At 47.5% G+C, this 15657-nt stretch overlaps 1 protein-coding gene across 1 annotated transcript in view; it reads right to left on the reverse strand.

The window, feature by feature from the left end:
- LOC136314316 (zinc finger protein 721-like) overlaps nt 1-15569 on the reverse strand; it is a 46725-nt gene extending 31156 nt beyond the window's left edge. The window contains 3 exon segments of the mRNA XM_066245050.1: nt 9026-10203; nt 13256-13400; nt 15378-15569. Of these exon segments, the coding sequence (XP_066101147.1) occupies nt 9026-10203; nt 13256-13400; nt 15378-15569 (1515 nt within the window).
- Between the last annotated feature and the right edge of the window lie 88 nt (nt 15570-15657).

Consider the following 15657-nt stretch of genomic DNA (forward strand, 5'->3'; position numbering starts at 1 on the left):
TTGAGAGAAATGGGCATTTTCCTACATGTACTAGGGACCACGTTGGCAATTTCTATCAAAATATCAAAAGCACTTACCCTTTATCAGTTTATCCTGCAGAGGTGCACACATGCCAAGGAGAGTGTGCCAGGGCATTCGGCATGGCACTGTTTATAATACCCAAAGACATAAAAGAACCTACATGCCCAGCAACAGGGCATTCCCTACATGAATCACAGTACATCCACATAATGGAATATCACACAGCAGTTAGAAAGAAAGAGTGAGGTAGATCTTACAGGCTAATATAGAACAATCTTCAAGACAAGTGAGAGAGCAAGGTATACACAGTGTGTACCCTAAGCTCGTGTGCGTGTGTGTTGGGGGATAGGGTGTACAGAATATTGTAAATGTGTGGGCTACCTCTTAGAGGGACTGTCAATTATTTTTCACCAGTTTTCTCTGGGGTACTCTGGGTGGGAGACTTACTCTTCACTGTTTGCTTTTGTACCAGCACTTTAGATGAGATGGGTCCCTGGAGGTATACTGTGGAATTCAGTTGGGAGAAAGGGGCACAGGCTTTGGCCTCAGACTTAGTCTCGTCCTGACTGGCTATGTAAATGGACTGAGAACTTCCCTCCCGAGGTGACCGTTAAAGGAAATAGATATCTGGCATTCAGCATGGTGCCTAGCACACAGGAATCCCTGGACTAATGGGGTGATTACAGCTTTCCTATTGGCTTGCCAGGGCTTGGGTGGCCTCCCACACACACACACACACACACTCTCTCCCAACACCATGCATGGTGCGCTGGCCACTGTGAACACAAAGGGTGGCCTCAGAGAGGCACAAGGAAACCAGGGCCCTGGGACCTGGTCTGGCCCAAGCCCCATTTGTCACAGGTCATGTGTCACCAGGGTGCAGAAGCTTGATTTCTGGTTTGGGAATTTGCTGCTTGCCCCTAAGGCCTTCTCGTTCCATCCGTCCCTTCTCTGACCCCCGCCAGTGACTGAGCCTGAACCTCATGGTCTCTCTGGGACTCTGACAGGAGCTGGCTGTACGGTCCCCAAGCCCTTGTCTCACCCCAGCCTGTCCTCCACACTCTGCTGCTCCCCGCTACTCACCCCACACTCCACAAGAACGTCTCAGCACTGCACAAACACGGGCACCCTTTTTATTAACTTCCCTCCTGATGATAAAAGACTCAGGCTCACTGTAAAAAATGGAGACAATGCAGAAAACCTAACTGCTGTTAACACCTGATGCATTTCTTTCCTTCAAGCATTTTCTGTGCACGTCCATTGAGGAAAACTGGGCTCTCACCCTGGCTGGGTAGCTCAGTTGCTTAGAGCTCTGTCCCAAAACACCAAGGTTGTGGGTTTGATCCCTGGTTGGAATGTATGGGAAGTGACCAATAAATGCTCAACTTAGTGGAACAAATATATGCTTCTCCCACTTCCTGTCTCTCTAAAAACAAGCAACACCCCCCAAAAAATGGGCTCTTTATACACACAATTTTTATTTTTGCAATTTTCATTTAATATTGTGAACATTTTATCACTAAATATTCTTTAAATTATGATTCTTAGTGGTTGCATAATACTACATGATATCATCATTTAATCATTTTTCTATTGTTAGTCACAGGTCATTTCCAATGTAAAATAACTGACAAACATGTAAATCGTTGTCAAAATACTCACTTTTTTGATGGCTTTCTAACAGTGGTACTGTGTATCAAAGCGTATCAACATTCTTTTTTAAATGGCTGAGCTCCCCTAAAATGATAATGGGTTAAACTAGTTTCAAAGGTATAAATAACAATGGTGGGGTAAGGCAGACACACTTATAAAAGCTATAAAACGGATCAGGAGGTGATAACTGAGAAAGCTGGGTGCAGGGAACCACAGCTGGAACAGCTGAGGGCGACACACTGAAGGAGGTAAGTGCTCCGCCCGGCCAGCCCCCGAGACCGGGGACGTGAACCCACAGGTACAATGAACGGTGGGAGGGAGAGGGGGCTAAGCCCATCTGTACTCAGCCTTAATTCCCCTCTCCCCCACTCCTAGAGAAGAACTTACAGCATCCAGACCAAAACACCAGGGGAACTGTGCTAAACAAATGTGAAAGGCCCAGGCAGATCTCTGCATTCTGGCAGTTAGAGGTTTCCAGGCCAACAGCTTGCTCCCTACTGATCACTTTAGAGGGGAGCCTCTTACTGCGCAAACCCCACTCCCACACTGAGATCTTACCCGGCTGTCCCTACATATACACAGGTGCATCAGTAAGAACCAGAATGTATTTGAGGAAAAAGGACTCAGGGGCAGGGGGCATGAAGGGGCTGAGATAATTCAAGTGACAGAAGAAACTTTTAAGAAAACTCTTCTAATTAGAATACTCAGATTTGAGAGCTTTCTGTAAATTGAGGACAGTGTGCTACAAAGGAACAAAACAAGGAAAGCCTCTTAGAAATGTGCTGCCCAAATAAAAAGTTCACTAGGGAGGTTGGAAAGTAATCAAGGTATTCCAGGAAATGGAAATAAGAGAGAAAGTAGTTGATTGATCAATCTAGAAGTTTCTACATTGACAGGAATTCCAGAAAGAGTAAACAGGAAAAATAATATGAAAAGGAGGAACTGTCAAAAAAACAACACAAGAATATTTCCAAGAGTAGAAGAACCTGAGTGGCTGAACTGAGAAGTTCCCGGAGAACATCAGGGAATTGAGTACACCAGGCTGGAGTGGGGACTAAAAACTCCCAGGCACTGGGGCGGGGGACAGATCAAAAGAATGCAAACCCTATGCATTGGTGGTCAAAGAAGTAAGAATCAGACTGGAATCGGACATCCACAAACTTCTGAGGAAATTTTTCAATCTAGAATTCCAGAGTCAAACTACCAATCAAGTGTAAGGGCAGAGAGTTTTGGATATACAAGCATTCAACAACTTTGCCTTCTACATGCTCTTTCTCGGCAAGTGACTTGAAGACGTGCTGCAGTGAAGTGTAGGATAAATGACGAGGAAGGTAAGGAATTCAGGACCCAGCAGAGCCCAGGGGAACAGCAGAACTGTAGGCAGAAAGTCCCCCCATGCGTGGACAGACTACAGCAGGGGGCTGCAGGTCTCGGGATGGGAAACACACAGGAAAAAAAGGGGACTGAACAGAGGTACTGGATGGACAACTGGAGAATGTGCTACAAGCAACCAGTACAAGGGGAAAAGAAGGTGACTCGAAACTTCAGTAAAAACAAAATGCTGTTCCAACCAGGAAATATAATCACAGTAAGTGCCTCAGATCTGCAGTGAACATTTACAGTCATAATGACTTCATGCAGCTTATTTTCAACTTTAGGACAAATCAATAAGCAAAGCATAAATCAGATTAACTATAGTTATAGAATAGAATTCAAGAGTTACCAGACTTGACCTGGTCAGAGGCAGGGGTGGAAAAGGGAAGAACGAACAGGATGCTTCCTACATCTTACAAAATAGGAACTGAGAGCCCTGGCCAGTGGGCTCAGTGGTAGAGCGTCGGCCTGGCGTGCAGAAGTCCTGGGTTTGATTCCCGGCCAGGGCACACAGGAGAAGCGCCCATCTGCTTCTCCACCCCTCCCCCTCTCCTTCCTCTCCGTCTCTCTCTTCCCCTCCCGCAGCCAAGGTTCCATTGGAGCAAAGATGGCCCGGGCGCTGGAGATGGCTCCTTGGCCTCTGCCCCAGGCGCTAGAGTGGCTCTGGTCGCAACAGAGCGACGCCCTGGAGGGGCAGAGCATCGCCCCCTGGTGGGCAGAGCGTTGCCCCCTGTGGGCGTGCCGGGTGGATCCCGGTCGGGCGCATGCGGGAGTCTGTCTGACTGTCTCTCCGTTTCCAGCTTCAGAAAAATACAAAAAAAAAAAAAAAAAAAAAAAAAAGGAACTGAGATACTGTTGATAGAGAATACAATAAAAACCAAGTATGTAAATATAATAATTTATTTTTCCTGATTATAAAATTCTTGCTCCTTATAAAAAATTACTTTTTGAAAAATCCTTCATCACCCATAATTTTATTATCCACAGGGCCTGGGTGTGAGTACCAGCTGTATGGCTGTGAACAAGACACTTAAGCTCTTAAAACATTTCGTGTGTCTTTCAGGCAATTGATCTATGTACTTTTCCTAGTGTATGTGACATTACATGAGGACTGCACTATGCATACAATTTCGAATCCAGATTTTTTTCACTTTAAAGCATAAAGTACAACTCTGGATACCTATCGTGTCATGTTCTATTTCTAAATATATTTCTAAATATGCCCTTGGCCATAGGACAGTCAGGTTTCCCAGAGATGGGGCCTAACCCAAATCCTATGAGAAACCTCAGTAGGCAGAGTGGGCGGAGCTGGGTGGAGACTGGCAGTGAAGAATGACAGGCACGGAGGACAGGGGCAGCCAAGGGACACAGAAGAGCAAGCACGGGCCTCCGAGTTGCAGTAAAGGGTGTATGGGGAGTAGAGAGAGGCTGGAAAGGGACTGTGAAGAGCTTGGTAAGTCACGTGAAGGGGTTGAGTTTCACATAAGACATGATAAGGGGGGTTTGGTAGACCTTGTTTGCTCTGGCAACCCAGACCTAGGGCCATGTTTGCCACAAAGAGGACATGATGATTTCCGTAATGAACATATGATACATAGAAAGCCAGGAATGCTTCCAAAATTTCTAGTCCAGGTGCTGGATAACGCCACAATTTGCTGAGGGAGGGAAACCAGAAGCGAGGTTTGTAGACTCACCTCATTTTTTTCATGTCACCTCATTTTTTTCATGTCACTTTCAGTGCATCCCCAGCTGAGACTTTGAGCCCTAGAGGATCCGTGGATTGACCTCAGGGAGCCCACTTGTCCCTAAAAAGAGCACAAAACTGTATGTGCCATTCTGCATTTCTCCAGAAGAGGATCCACAACCTCCGTCAGATTCTCACAGGGCTTGTGACCCCAGAACGGTTAGGCACACTGGAGGCGGGATCCAGAACAGAGGGTCCAGCTTTGCCCAAACATACCTCTTCCTGAGCCTGGAGAATCCATAGGCAATTGTGTTTGACCACGCATGCAGCAGGGAGTCTCACCCTGTGCTCGCAAAGCACACGTCCGACTTCATTATCTCGTTAGCATCACTGGGCCCCACTTAGTACACATCTGTTGGTCTCATTGGAGAGTGGCACAGATTTCCTTGCTCAACCCTTAACGCCCATCACTAAACCTGGCTCTTTGTCTGACGGCTCTTGGCAACTTCAGAAAATGAGACTTAAAAGCTCCCATCCACTGTTAGCAAGAACAGCCAATCGAGAAGGGAGACATCTCCAAGCTGAAGCCAACTCTGACAAGGGATACTCTCCTCCCCTATCTGGACAGAGAAACAGTGGGTGCTCATTTATTTTGAGGTCTGGAATTGAATTAGGAGGGAGAGTTATGAGTTGAAAGGATTTCATCTGTCTAATAAGCCACTAGGCTCATGTGATTTATGTTGGATCAGGGGTTCTGATCCTGGGCGCAGGGTTGTGGAATCTCAGATCTGGAGATGAAATACAAGCAGAAATGTAAAAAGTCATTTTGATGGATGAGGCACATAAATGCATGCTATATAAAACTTGGTTTGCTCATGAGTATTAGATATATTCATTTAAAATACAAATAAAGCCTGACCAGGCGGTGGCGCAGTGGATAGTGTCGGACTGGGATGCAGAGGCCCCAGGTTCGAGACCCCGAGGTCGCCAGCTTGAGCGCGGGCTCATCTGGTTTGAGCAAAAGCCCACCAGCTTGAACCCAAGGTCGCTGGCTCCAACAAGGGGTTACTCGGTCTGCTGAAGGCCCACGGTCAAGGCACATATGAGAAAGCAATCAATGAACAACTAAGGTGTTGCAACGCGCAACGAAAAACTAATGATTGATGCTTCTCACCTCTCTCTGTTCCTGCCTGTCTGTCCGTCTATCCCTCTCTCTGACTCACTGTCTCTGTAAAAAATAAAAATAAATAAAAAATTAAAAAAATACAAATAAAATAAGGTCACAGAATCCTAACAGCCAAGGATTAAAAGAATAGAAGGACCCCCAGGGAAGTCAATGTAGTTAACATCCTGTTTTGCTGAAACCACAAGGAACACACTGCACACCCAGATCCTACACCCCTCCCTGCCTGACCACACATGACTGGCCGGCAAGCTTGACTACAATGGCTCACTACCTTGCTTGCACGAAGGATCCCCTCCAGAGTTTTAAAAATACCAAGGTCAGGGAACAGAAAACTGTCAAGAGCTCTAGGTGATTCCGACATGCAGCCAAGGATGAAAACTACTGCTTTACTGCAAGGCTGGGTCACCGATTCCCAACCCTGGCTTTATAGCACAATCACTGAGTGGTGTTTCTGAACCACCCGTCAATGGAAATCTTTTGCTAGGAAATTACAATCACCCACAACTGAGTTCATTTATGAGGATGAATATACAATGTGAAGCTATTAATAAAACAGTTTACCTGTCTCAATGCTCACAAATCCCAGGTGAAATCTTCCAGCGAAGTACACCATTGGCCTCTTGGTGGGGCAAGGCCACAGATTTATCCCGAAACATTACCCCTGCTCTCCCTCTTGGGCACTTCCTGATCATGCGGGGAGGGGGGTGTAACCTGTGCCTCGTCTCAGCAGAGACACGTGTTATCTTTGGGTCTCTCCACTCCCAGACAGCGGACAGGAACAGTCCTGTCTCAGGGTCAGTGAGGGCTTAAGCACTTTTTAGTCTTATGAAGTATATTTCATTCTCACTTTTGAATCCTACTGATTTCTTGTGTTTGAATTTGTATGATTTAGAGTGGCACTGGGAGAAGAAGTTGCACATGCTTTGCTGAAAGACTGTAGTTGAAGGGGGCAGAGGTAGTAAGCTTTCTTGTGTATGCCTCCTGCACGTGAAAGGACTCTGTACTTCAAAACACCATGTCCATGAACATTTAGTCGTGCAGAAATGAGGCAGTAAATGCATGGGCCTTCTGCACAACACCTGTACCAAACTGCTTATCACCAGGTGAGGCTTTTATGGTAAGTGCTCTTGCCTGCTGAGAGGGTGGTGGTGGACGGACTCGGAAATCAGGAGCCTCGGATTCCAGTCTTAGATTTGCCGCTTGCTGGGCACAATGCATATGCCAAAATCCGCTACCTCAGCTTTCGTACCTAAAAATGAGACTACAGAGCGTTCGTACGGCATCCAGATGTCCTGGGTTCAATTCCCGGTCAGGGCACACAGGAGAAGCACCCATCTGTTTCTCTACACTCCCCTCTCCCTGCTCTCCCCCCGCCCCCACTCCTGCAGCCATGACTGGAGCAAGTTGGACCTGGGCGCCGAGGATGGTTCCATAGCCTCTGCCTCAGACGCTAAGAGCTCCATTGCTGAGCAAGTACAAGCTGGAGTTGCTGTTGCTGAGCAACGGAGCACCGCCCCCTAGTGAGCTTGCCAGGTGGATCCTGGTTGGGGAACATGCAGGAGTCTGTCTCTGCCTCCTCTCCTCTCACTGAATAAAAAAAAGAGACTATACACCCCTTTCTCAGGCTCTCTGCAAAACTAGGTGGGGATTACAAGCAGCATGGCAGAACAAAAAGAAGCTGGACTTAGGTCCTGGATTTGAATAGGCTGTCACCTGTTATGTGGCCTTGCTTTAAATGACCACCCACAGGTAAATGAGGCAAACACCTCTTTCAGTGCTGTAAGGATTAAGGTAATGATCTATGTAAGAGCATGAATAAGTGCTGGGTGTCACGATGCTACACATAAAGGTAAACAAAGAATAAAGTTCTATATAAATACAAGGCAGTATTACCTAACTCTACCTATTGCATAGTTTTATAAATAATTTTCCAGGAGTAAAGACTCAGTGGTAACAAAGGTATCTTACCTTAGCCAGTTTCTTCATCTCTCTAAGTTTTCAGATTCCAATACCTTTGAACTTCTCAAAAAAAAAAAAAAAAAGAGGACCTAAGGAATCCCACTCTGCCCCTCTGTCTCCTTTCATTTCCCTCTCTGGTCCTCTGGGAATTAGAAGGACTCCATTGATTCTTCTAAGACCATCCAGTGAGTGACACTACACTGAGCCCGCTGGCACTGAGCCTCATGGCTGGGTCTGGGCAGAACAAGAGAAGAGGAAACATGGACGTGCTTCCAGGCCAGCTTGATCTTTGACTCCTCCCTCTGGGGAGGGATGTCAAGAGCCTCTCATGGAAACAGAACTCCCTGGGAATTGGGGTTTTTAGAGTTGCTGATCTTAGCAAATGTATGTGGCCCAGCAGCACCTGCGGCCCCAGGGCATCGTCTCCATCGAACCTCAAGCACTTGGCCCTGCAGACTGGGGAACGTTCAGCAGAGACTCACCACAGATCCCCACAGCTTTACCATACCAAGGTTCATGAGGTATAGACCGTGAGGGAAACGGCCATTTTCCCATTCTGTCCGTTTTAGGAGCAGTAGACAGTTAACGGGTTTATTAAAAACTTTTAAAATTACCTAGGGAATGGAAAGCTCATAAATATTCATAGGTGAGTTGTTGGTGAATGGCTACCCCAAGTGGCTTCCTTAACTAGTCACTGCATAACCCAAAATACTAGGACACAATGTTCAAAGCGCCAGATTCCCACCAGGCAGACCTATACTCAAGAAATGACCAGTTCTTAAATAAACAAAATTTAGTTTAAAAATACCTTTCCCCAAATGGGATCTTTATCACTAAGTCTCACATGACCCACTTCTAAGAAAGCCACGTTCTAGTTCAGACATCACCACTGAGGGGACAGTTAAAAACAAAGTCCTTGCCTTTAGGGGCTTAGTCTTCATTTTCTTTAAATGAGCCTCTGACATGCGTGCGTTTTGTGGTGCACTCCTGAAAACCGTTACTGAGAAACCAGCAGAGGCGTCTAATTTAGGGGGTGGCAGCTGTGCTCAATGCCCGGAGGCCTCCCGGTCCTTCACTCGTTACTCGGCGAGGTGGGTTCTGTGGTGGCGCATGAGGTGCGAGTTAGAAATGAAGGCCGCCCCGCACTTCTCACACTCGTAGGGCTTCTCCCCAGTGTGGGTTCTCTGATGCACCGTGAGGCTCGACCGCTGCCTGAAGGCCTTGCCACACTCGCTGCAGGTGTACGGCTTCTCCCCGTTGTGGATTCGCTGATGAATGAGCAGGTACGAGCTGCAGGTGAAGGCCTTCCCACACTCACTGCACACGTAAGGAAGGTCTCCGCTGTGAATCCTCTGGTGCACAATAAGGCACGAGAGCTGACTGAAGGCTTTTCCACACTCGCTGCAGTCGTACGGCTTCTCCGCGGTGTGGATTCTCTGGTGCACGATCAGGTGTGAAAAACAACTGAAGGCCTTTCCACACTCCTTGCACTCGTATGGCTTCTCCCCAGTATGGCTTCGCTGGTGCACAATGAGGTTGGCGCTCTGCGTGAAGGCCTTGCCACAGTCATTACAGGCAAAGGGCTTCTCCCCGGTGTGGATCCTCTGGTGCACGATGAGGTTGGAGCTCCGCGTAAATGTCTTCCCGCACTCGTTACATTCATAGCACTTCTCAGTGATGTGGACCTTCTGGTGCCGGGCAAGCTGTGAGCTGTAACTGAAGGCTTTCTCACACTCGCTGCACTTAAAGGTCTTTTCTAAAGAGTGGATTTTCTGATGGACAGTCAGGTTTGAACTCTGAGTGAAGGCTTTCCCACATTTTGAACAAACATAGGGTTTCTGTCCCGTGTGGATTCGCTGATGCACGACGAGGTTCGCGCTCTGAATGAAGGCCTTCCCACACTCGTGACACTCGAAGGGCTTCTCCCCCGTGTGGATTCGCTGGTGCACGACGAGATTCGCGCTCTGGCTAAAGCCTTTCCCACACACACTGCAAGTGAAAGGTTTCTGCCCGGGCTGGCTCTTCAGGCTTCTCACAGGGCCAGACGCAAGGCTGCATCTGTCCCGAGGTTTCAGACATTTCTGCTCTTCCTCTTCTTTGAGGCTTTCGGGTATATGACCGTCCTTCACTGTCACCTGTCTGAAATCTTTCCTCTCCCGCTTTATTTTCTGCCTCTTTAACACGTTCCCTTTTTCACAGGCTTCTTCTAACGCAGGTCCCTGAGAGTCACCTTTCTGGACTCTTCCCACTGTCATAAAGGCTGTTTCTGCTTCACCACATGATTCAGTTTTGGGAACTAATAATTGTGGGTTCTTGGTTTCAGCACCTGAAACAAACAAAAAAAATGTCAACTTGTCCTGACCTAGAAAAAAACCAGGATCATAAAGGTCAGGAAGCATGTGACTCCAGTGTCTGTAAAAAGACTTCATCAAAAGAAGGCCCTCAGGTGTCACCTCTCCTGCACAGGTTCTTCTGCCAGGTCTGTGACCTCCTCCACGCCCAGAACGGAATGCACTGAGTCCTGGTCTCCCCAGGAAGTTCACTTCCAGTGAGCATTTAACACCCTGCCTCGTGCCAGGGCAGCCGTCTCCAGATCGGTCTCCTCCTGGCTGTCTGACGACTGATCTCACCACGAAGGCCAGTTCTGAGGGGTCACCTGTCGCTCCCAGGTTTGCCTTCTTACCTTAGCCCCTTAGTGTGGGTCTGCTTACAACCCACCAGTTAATCAGGGAGGTCCCCCTGCTGTGAACAAAGATCTAAGCAATTTAGGCTTTTGTATATTAGGATGTTGATATCAAAGAGAGGACAAGCATGGACGGAATGGCCATAGTGGATGCCGAGAGGACCATAGTGGCCAGAAGCCTCCAAAACATGGAAAGGCTGTGCAGCAGAGTGGTTAGGAACATGAATTCTGGAGCCAGACTGCATGGCTTCAAATACCCACTCTACCACGCTTTCTCCACCTCCCTCCTCTTTCCTTTGTCTCCTCAACATTAACACTGGGGACCCCCTCTGCCACCAAGCAGCTCTCCACCAGAACAAAGCCCAGGAACGCTTCGGCTTATAGCCTCACACCCACCCTCCTGACCCTGAGTTAGATCAAAGGCATAAAGATGAAGGCCAGTTGGATACAATAACAGAAACAATTCCTGATATTTGTAGAATGCTTTATGTTAAAATTGTCACAGAACCAGGTACAACTATAGCCCAAAAGGTCTTGATTTAAGTGGTTACTTAACAGTTTCATCACAGAGATAAAGTCAGAGCTAGGGTCTTAGCAAGGGCCCAGGGAAATCAAGGCCAATCCTATGTGCTCAAGCTCAAATTGAAAATCAAAAGAAAAATTCTATTCTTTTTTTTTTTAAAGAGATTTGAAATACTATGAGTATGCCCTCTTAACTGCTGATATGGAGGGCGATTTGATGTACCAAATTTGTAAAATCCAATTTATTAGATTTACAAAAGCTGTGTGTTTCTCAAGATTTTATTTATAAGGTTTGTAAGCTTGCCTAGTTAGGTATTTGAAATGTTTTAAAGAACTAAAGATATTAAATATACCATTTAATATATTTTTATATTTTTTATTTAAAAAAATAAAAATAAATTGTAATGTAGGTGGAATTAAATGTTTATAAAAGTTAAAAAATTTTAATTTGTAAAACTTGAAGCTTATCTAACCATGAATTAAAGAAAAAGTACAAGTGCTCTCATGTTTACAGAAATATTTCTAGATGTGTAAATGAACTAGATATAAGTTTTGTCTAAAGGCTTACAAAATTGTGTGTGTGTGTGTGTGTGTGTGTTTTGTAATAGAGACAGAGAGAGGGACAGATAGGGACAGACAGGGAAGGAGATGAGAAGCATCAATTCTTTGTTGTGGCACCTTAGTTGTTCATTGGCAGCTTTCTCATATATGCCTTGACTGGGGGGGCTACAGCAGAGCAAACCACACCTTGCTCAAGCCAGTGGACCTTGGGCTTCAAGCCAGCGACCTTTCGGCTCAAGTGTCCCAGTCTGATGCTCTATCCACTGCGCCACCACTTGGTCAGGCACAAACTTGGTTTTAAATAAACTTTAATAAATTCAACATTAATGAATACATAGAAAACTATATACTCTCTCGACTTTTAAAAACCCAGTAACACATCCAAACTGTTAAAGCACTTTCATGTGTATTATATGATTTTATTATCAAAACGAAACTTCACTTGTGTGGGAGCTGAAAAGGGGCAAGCGTGTGTCTTCTTCATTGTCCCCCAGCCCCGACTGCCCAGCCCAGCACACAGGAAGCTGGCCCCTCACACACCCCGCCTTTCCTGAATGAGCGCGCCCCACTTTACAGACAGGAAGTGGAGATCCAGGGAACGAACACACAAAATCCTCAGAGGCAGGGCAGCAACTACCCTCATGTCTCCCCTAACTCTAGAGCTCAGTGCTCCCAGCATTCCCTGCTGCTGTGGAGATGGTGGCAGCACGGAAGAGTAAGTCTTGGCTGGGCGCAGTCTTGAGGTAAGAGACAGAGAAGGAAATGGAGGCCGTTCCTGGCGGCCGGGTGCAGCTGTGGTAGTAAAGACTATGGATGACAGAGTACGGAGGCAGAACAAGTGACGCACAGGGGAACGCACCGGAGAATGGAACAGAATGCAGAAAGTGGGGAACAGAGGCTGCAGAGAGTTTGGGGAATAAGTAAAAAAGAGAAAAGGCGAAAGGTGGAGATCCCAAGCTTCCTCGCAACACTGGTTTAAGAGAGTGACACGGTCCGCAAGTGCCTGGGGAACTGGCTAGGGAGGAGAGTGGCTCCGCAATGTTCACCCTCAGCCCTGTACCAGGCACTCATGAATGAGCGCCAAAGGGGCGTGGCGGTTTGCAGGGATTGCTTCCACACCCAGGCCTGGTGCTTCCTGCACTCTTCCCCCACAGTTACGTGTCACCCTCCTGGCAAGCTCCTGCCACTGCTAGTTAGATCCACAGAACATACTTCCCTTCCCTGAGGCCCAGCTTAGAGAACCAGGTGATAAGCCACTGTACCCTCCATGAAGACCAAGTTTTGAACATCATTACAGCTGACACAACTGTTCAGAATCTTCTGGAATCTGCGCAAAGATCTCCAGGGCATTTTCTCAGAATGACCACAAAAGTTGAGCCTTCCTATCCTACCTTAGCTCTCTTGCGGACTCACCAACCCAGGCTAAGCACAAAATATAATATATATGAAGAGGACAGGTAAGTACAAGTGTGACTAGATATAAAATCTGCTGAACAAAAAAAGTTCACCTGTGTCTGGTGTCTTGGTGTCTTGAGCTTGTATGCAAATGAGCCATTCCTGTTACAAACACAGAACGCTGATGGCAGCATTCTGAACCAGGGGCTGGACTCACCTAGAGAGGTCAGGCTCCCAGGACTGTCCAGCATCTCGCTCTTGGCCAGACTCCCTGGTACCGAGTAGCTGCCGAGGGCTGAAGCAGCAGGCACCCCCTGTGTTGCTTTCAGGACGACCGCCATGTCCCAGAGCATGTTCTGACTCTAGAGACAGGCAGACACAGGCGGGTTTAAGAGAGGCTGGTCGCTGGAGGGAGGGGTCAGCTATAATGAGAGCTTCTGAGGATGAGAATGTAAGTACCAATTCCTGGAAACCAGAAAACAAACCACCCCACCCCCAAATCACCAAACATTTAACAAAATATTTATTTTATTGACTTTAGAAGAGAGTAAGAAAGAGAGCAGACAAGAACATACCTGTTCCTGTATGTGCCCTGACTGGGGATCGAACCCTCAACCTCTGCGCTTTAGGACAATGCTCTAACCAATTGAGCTATCTGGCCAGGGCAAACAAACAAAAAAGGAAATGGAAGCCAAGGCAGCCAGTCTTTCCTAATGCCCAAGACGGTCAGGCAGAGGAACAAGCCTGCCCTTCTCCCGATCACGTGGATTTCACTTCATTGCGCACTCTAGCATCCAGACCTAACTCACCACTGAGTGTATGACGAGACAAGAGAGCACATGGGGCGACTCTTCACAGCAGAATTTCCTCAGGTCTAAAGACTCAGATCATATTATCACTGGGACCCTCATCTGGCTAATGGTGGTAAGGGGTGTGTTTAAAAAACACAAGGACCACAGTACCGTGTACAGCCTTACTACTCAAAGTGTGGTCTGCATTGAAAGAATCACCATCACCTGGGACCTTGTGAGAAATGCAGAATCCCCAGATCTCCTGAATCAGAATCTGCATTTTTTTTTTTTTTACAGAGGCAGAGATAGACAGGGACAGACAGACAGGAACAGAGAGAGATGAGAAGCATCAATCATCAGTTTCTCGTTGCGACTTCTTAGTTGTTCATTGATTGCTTTCTCACATGTGCCTTGACCGTGGGCCTTCAGCAGAGCGAGTAACCCCTTGCTGGAGCCAGCGACCTTGGGTCCAAGCTGGCGAGCTCTTTGCTCAAGCCAGATGAGCCCGCGCGCGACCTCGGAGTCTCGAACCTGGGTACTTCCGCATCCCAGTCCGACGCTCTATCCACTGCGCCACTGCCTGGTCAGGCAGAATCTGCATTTTAACAAGACCCCGCCACAGTGATTTCTATGCATGTACAAGTTTAAGCCCTGGCTGGACGGCTTGGTTGGTTAGAGCACCATCCCGAAGCACAGAGGTTGCCGGTTTGAGCCCCAGTCAGACACATACAGGAAATGATTGATGTTCCTCTCTCGCTCTCTCTCTAAAACCAATAAAATGAACATTTAAAGTTTGAGAAACACAGGTCAGAGTTATCAAATCCTGACTGGAATCACCTAAAAAGGTTTTAAAACTACAAAAGTCAGCCCTGGCCAGTTGGCTCAGTGGTAGAGCGTCAGCCTGGTGTGCAGAAGTCCTGGTTCGATTCCCGGCCAGGGCACACAGGAGAAGCGACCATCTGCTTCTTCACCCCTCCTTCTCTCCTTCCTCTCTGTCTCTCTCTTCCCCTCCCGCAGCGAGGCTCCATTGGAGCAAAGATGGCCCAGGCGCTGGGGATGGCTCCTTAGCCTCTGCTCCAGGCGCTAGAGCGGCTCTGGTCGCAACAGAGAGACGCCCAGGAGAGGCAGAGCATCGCCCCCTGGTGGGCGTGCCGGGTGGATCCCGGTCGGGCGCATGCGGGAGTCTGTCTGACTGTCTCTCCTCGTTTCCAGCTTCAGAAAAATACAAAAAAAAACCAAACAAACTAAAAAACACTACAAAAGTCTGGGCCCCACCCCCAGATACCGATTTAAATGGAATGAGGTCTGGCATGGGAGTCAGTTTTATAAAAGGCTCTTCAGGTACTTCTGGGTAGCAGAGTTTGAGAACTCTGGGTTATAAAATACTAAGTGTTAGGTCATCAGAAGAGAATGTTCCTATTATAGTCCAAAGGACAAAAGGCCAGAGCCCTAGCTAAGAGACAAGACTTCAGGCGTGGCACGAGGGACAGCAGCCCCTCTGAAACCACAGGGATCCTTCTCCCTCATCCCCCCCTGAACATCATTTACCTTGTCCTCGCGTTCTGCCCAGTCCAGGCCTCTCTGAGGATCCTCTCCCGCAGCCCAGACTCTGATGTTCTCAGAGTACACCTGTTGGCTGGATGCCTGACCCAGGAAGTTTTCTTCCTCTTCCTCCTCCTTTTTCACTGTCACTGGGCCCCAAGGGGCCAGAGCCATGGCCTCTCTCAAATCCGCAGTCATCTTCTGTGCTCAGCAGAACTCTTATAGCTGGGGGCTGCCCAGCAAAGGTCAAGCCCCATCTAATCCAAGTTTTACAGGTTTCTTCTTG

This window comes from Saccopteryx bilineata, chromosome 10 (assembly GCF_036850765.1).
Source record: "Saccopteryx bilineata isolate mSacBil1 chromosome 10, mSacBil1_pri_phased_curated, whole genome shotgun sequence".
Lineage (NCBI taxonomy): Eukaryota > Metazoa > Chordata > Mammalia > Chiroptera > Emballonuridae > Saccopteryx > Saccopteryx bilineata.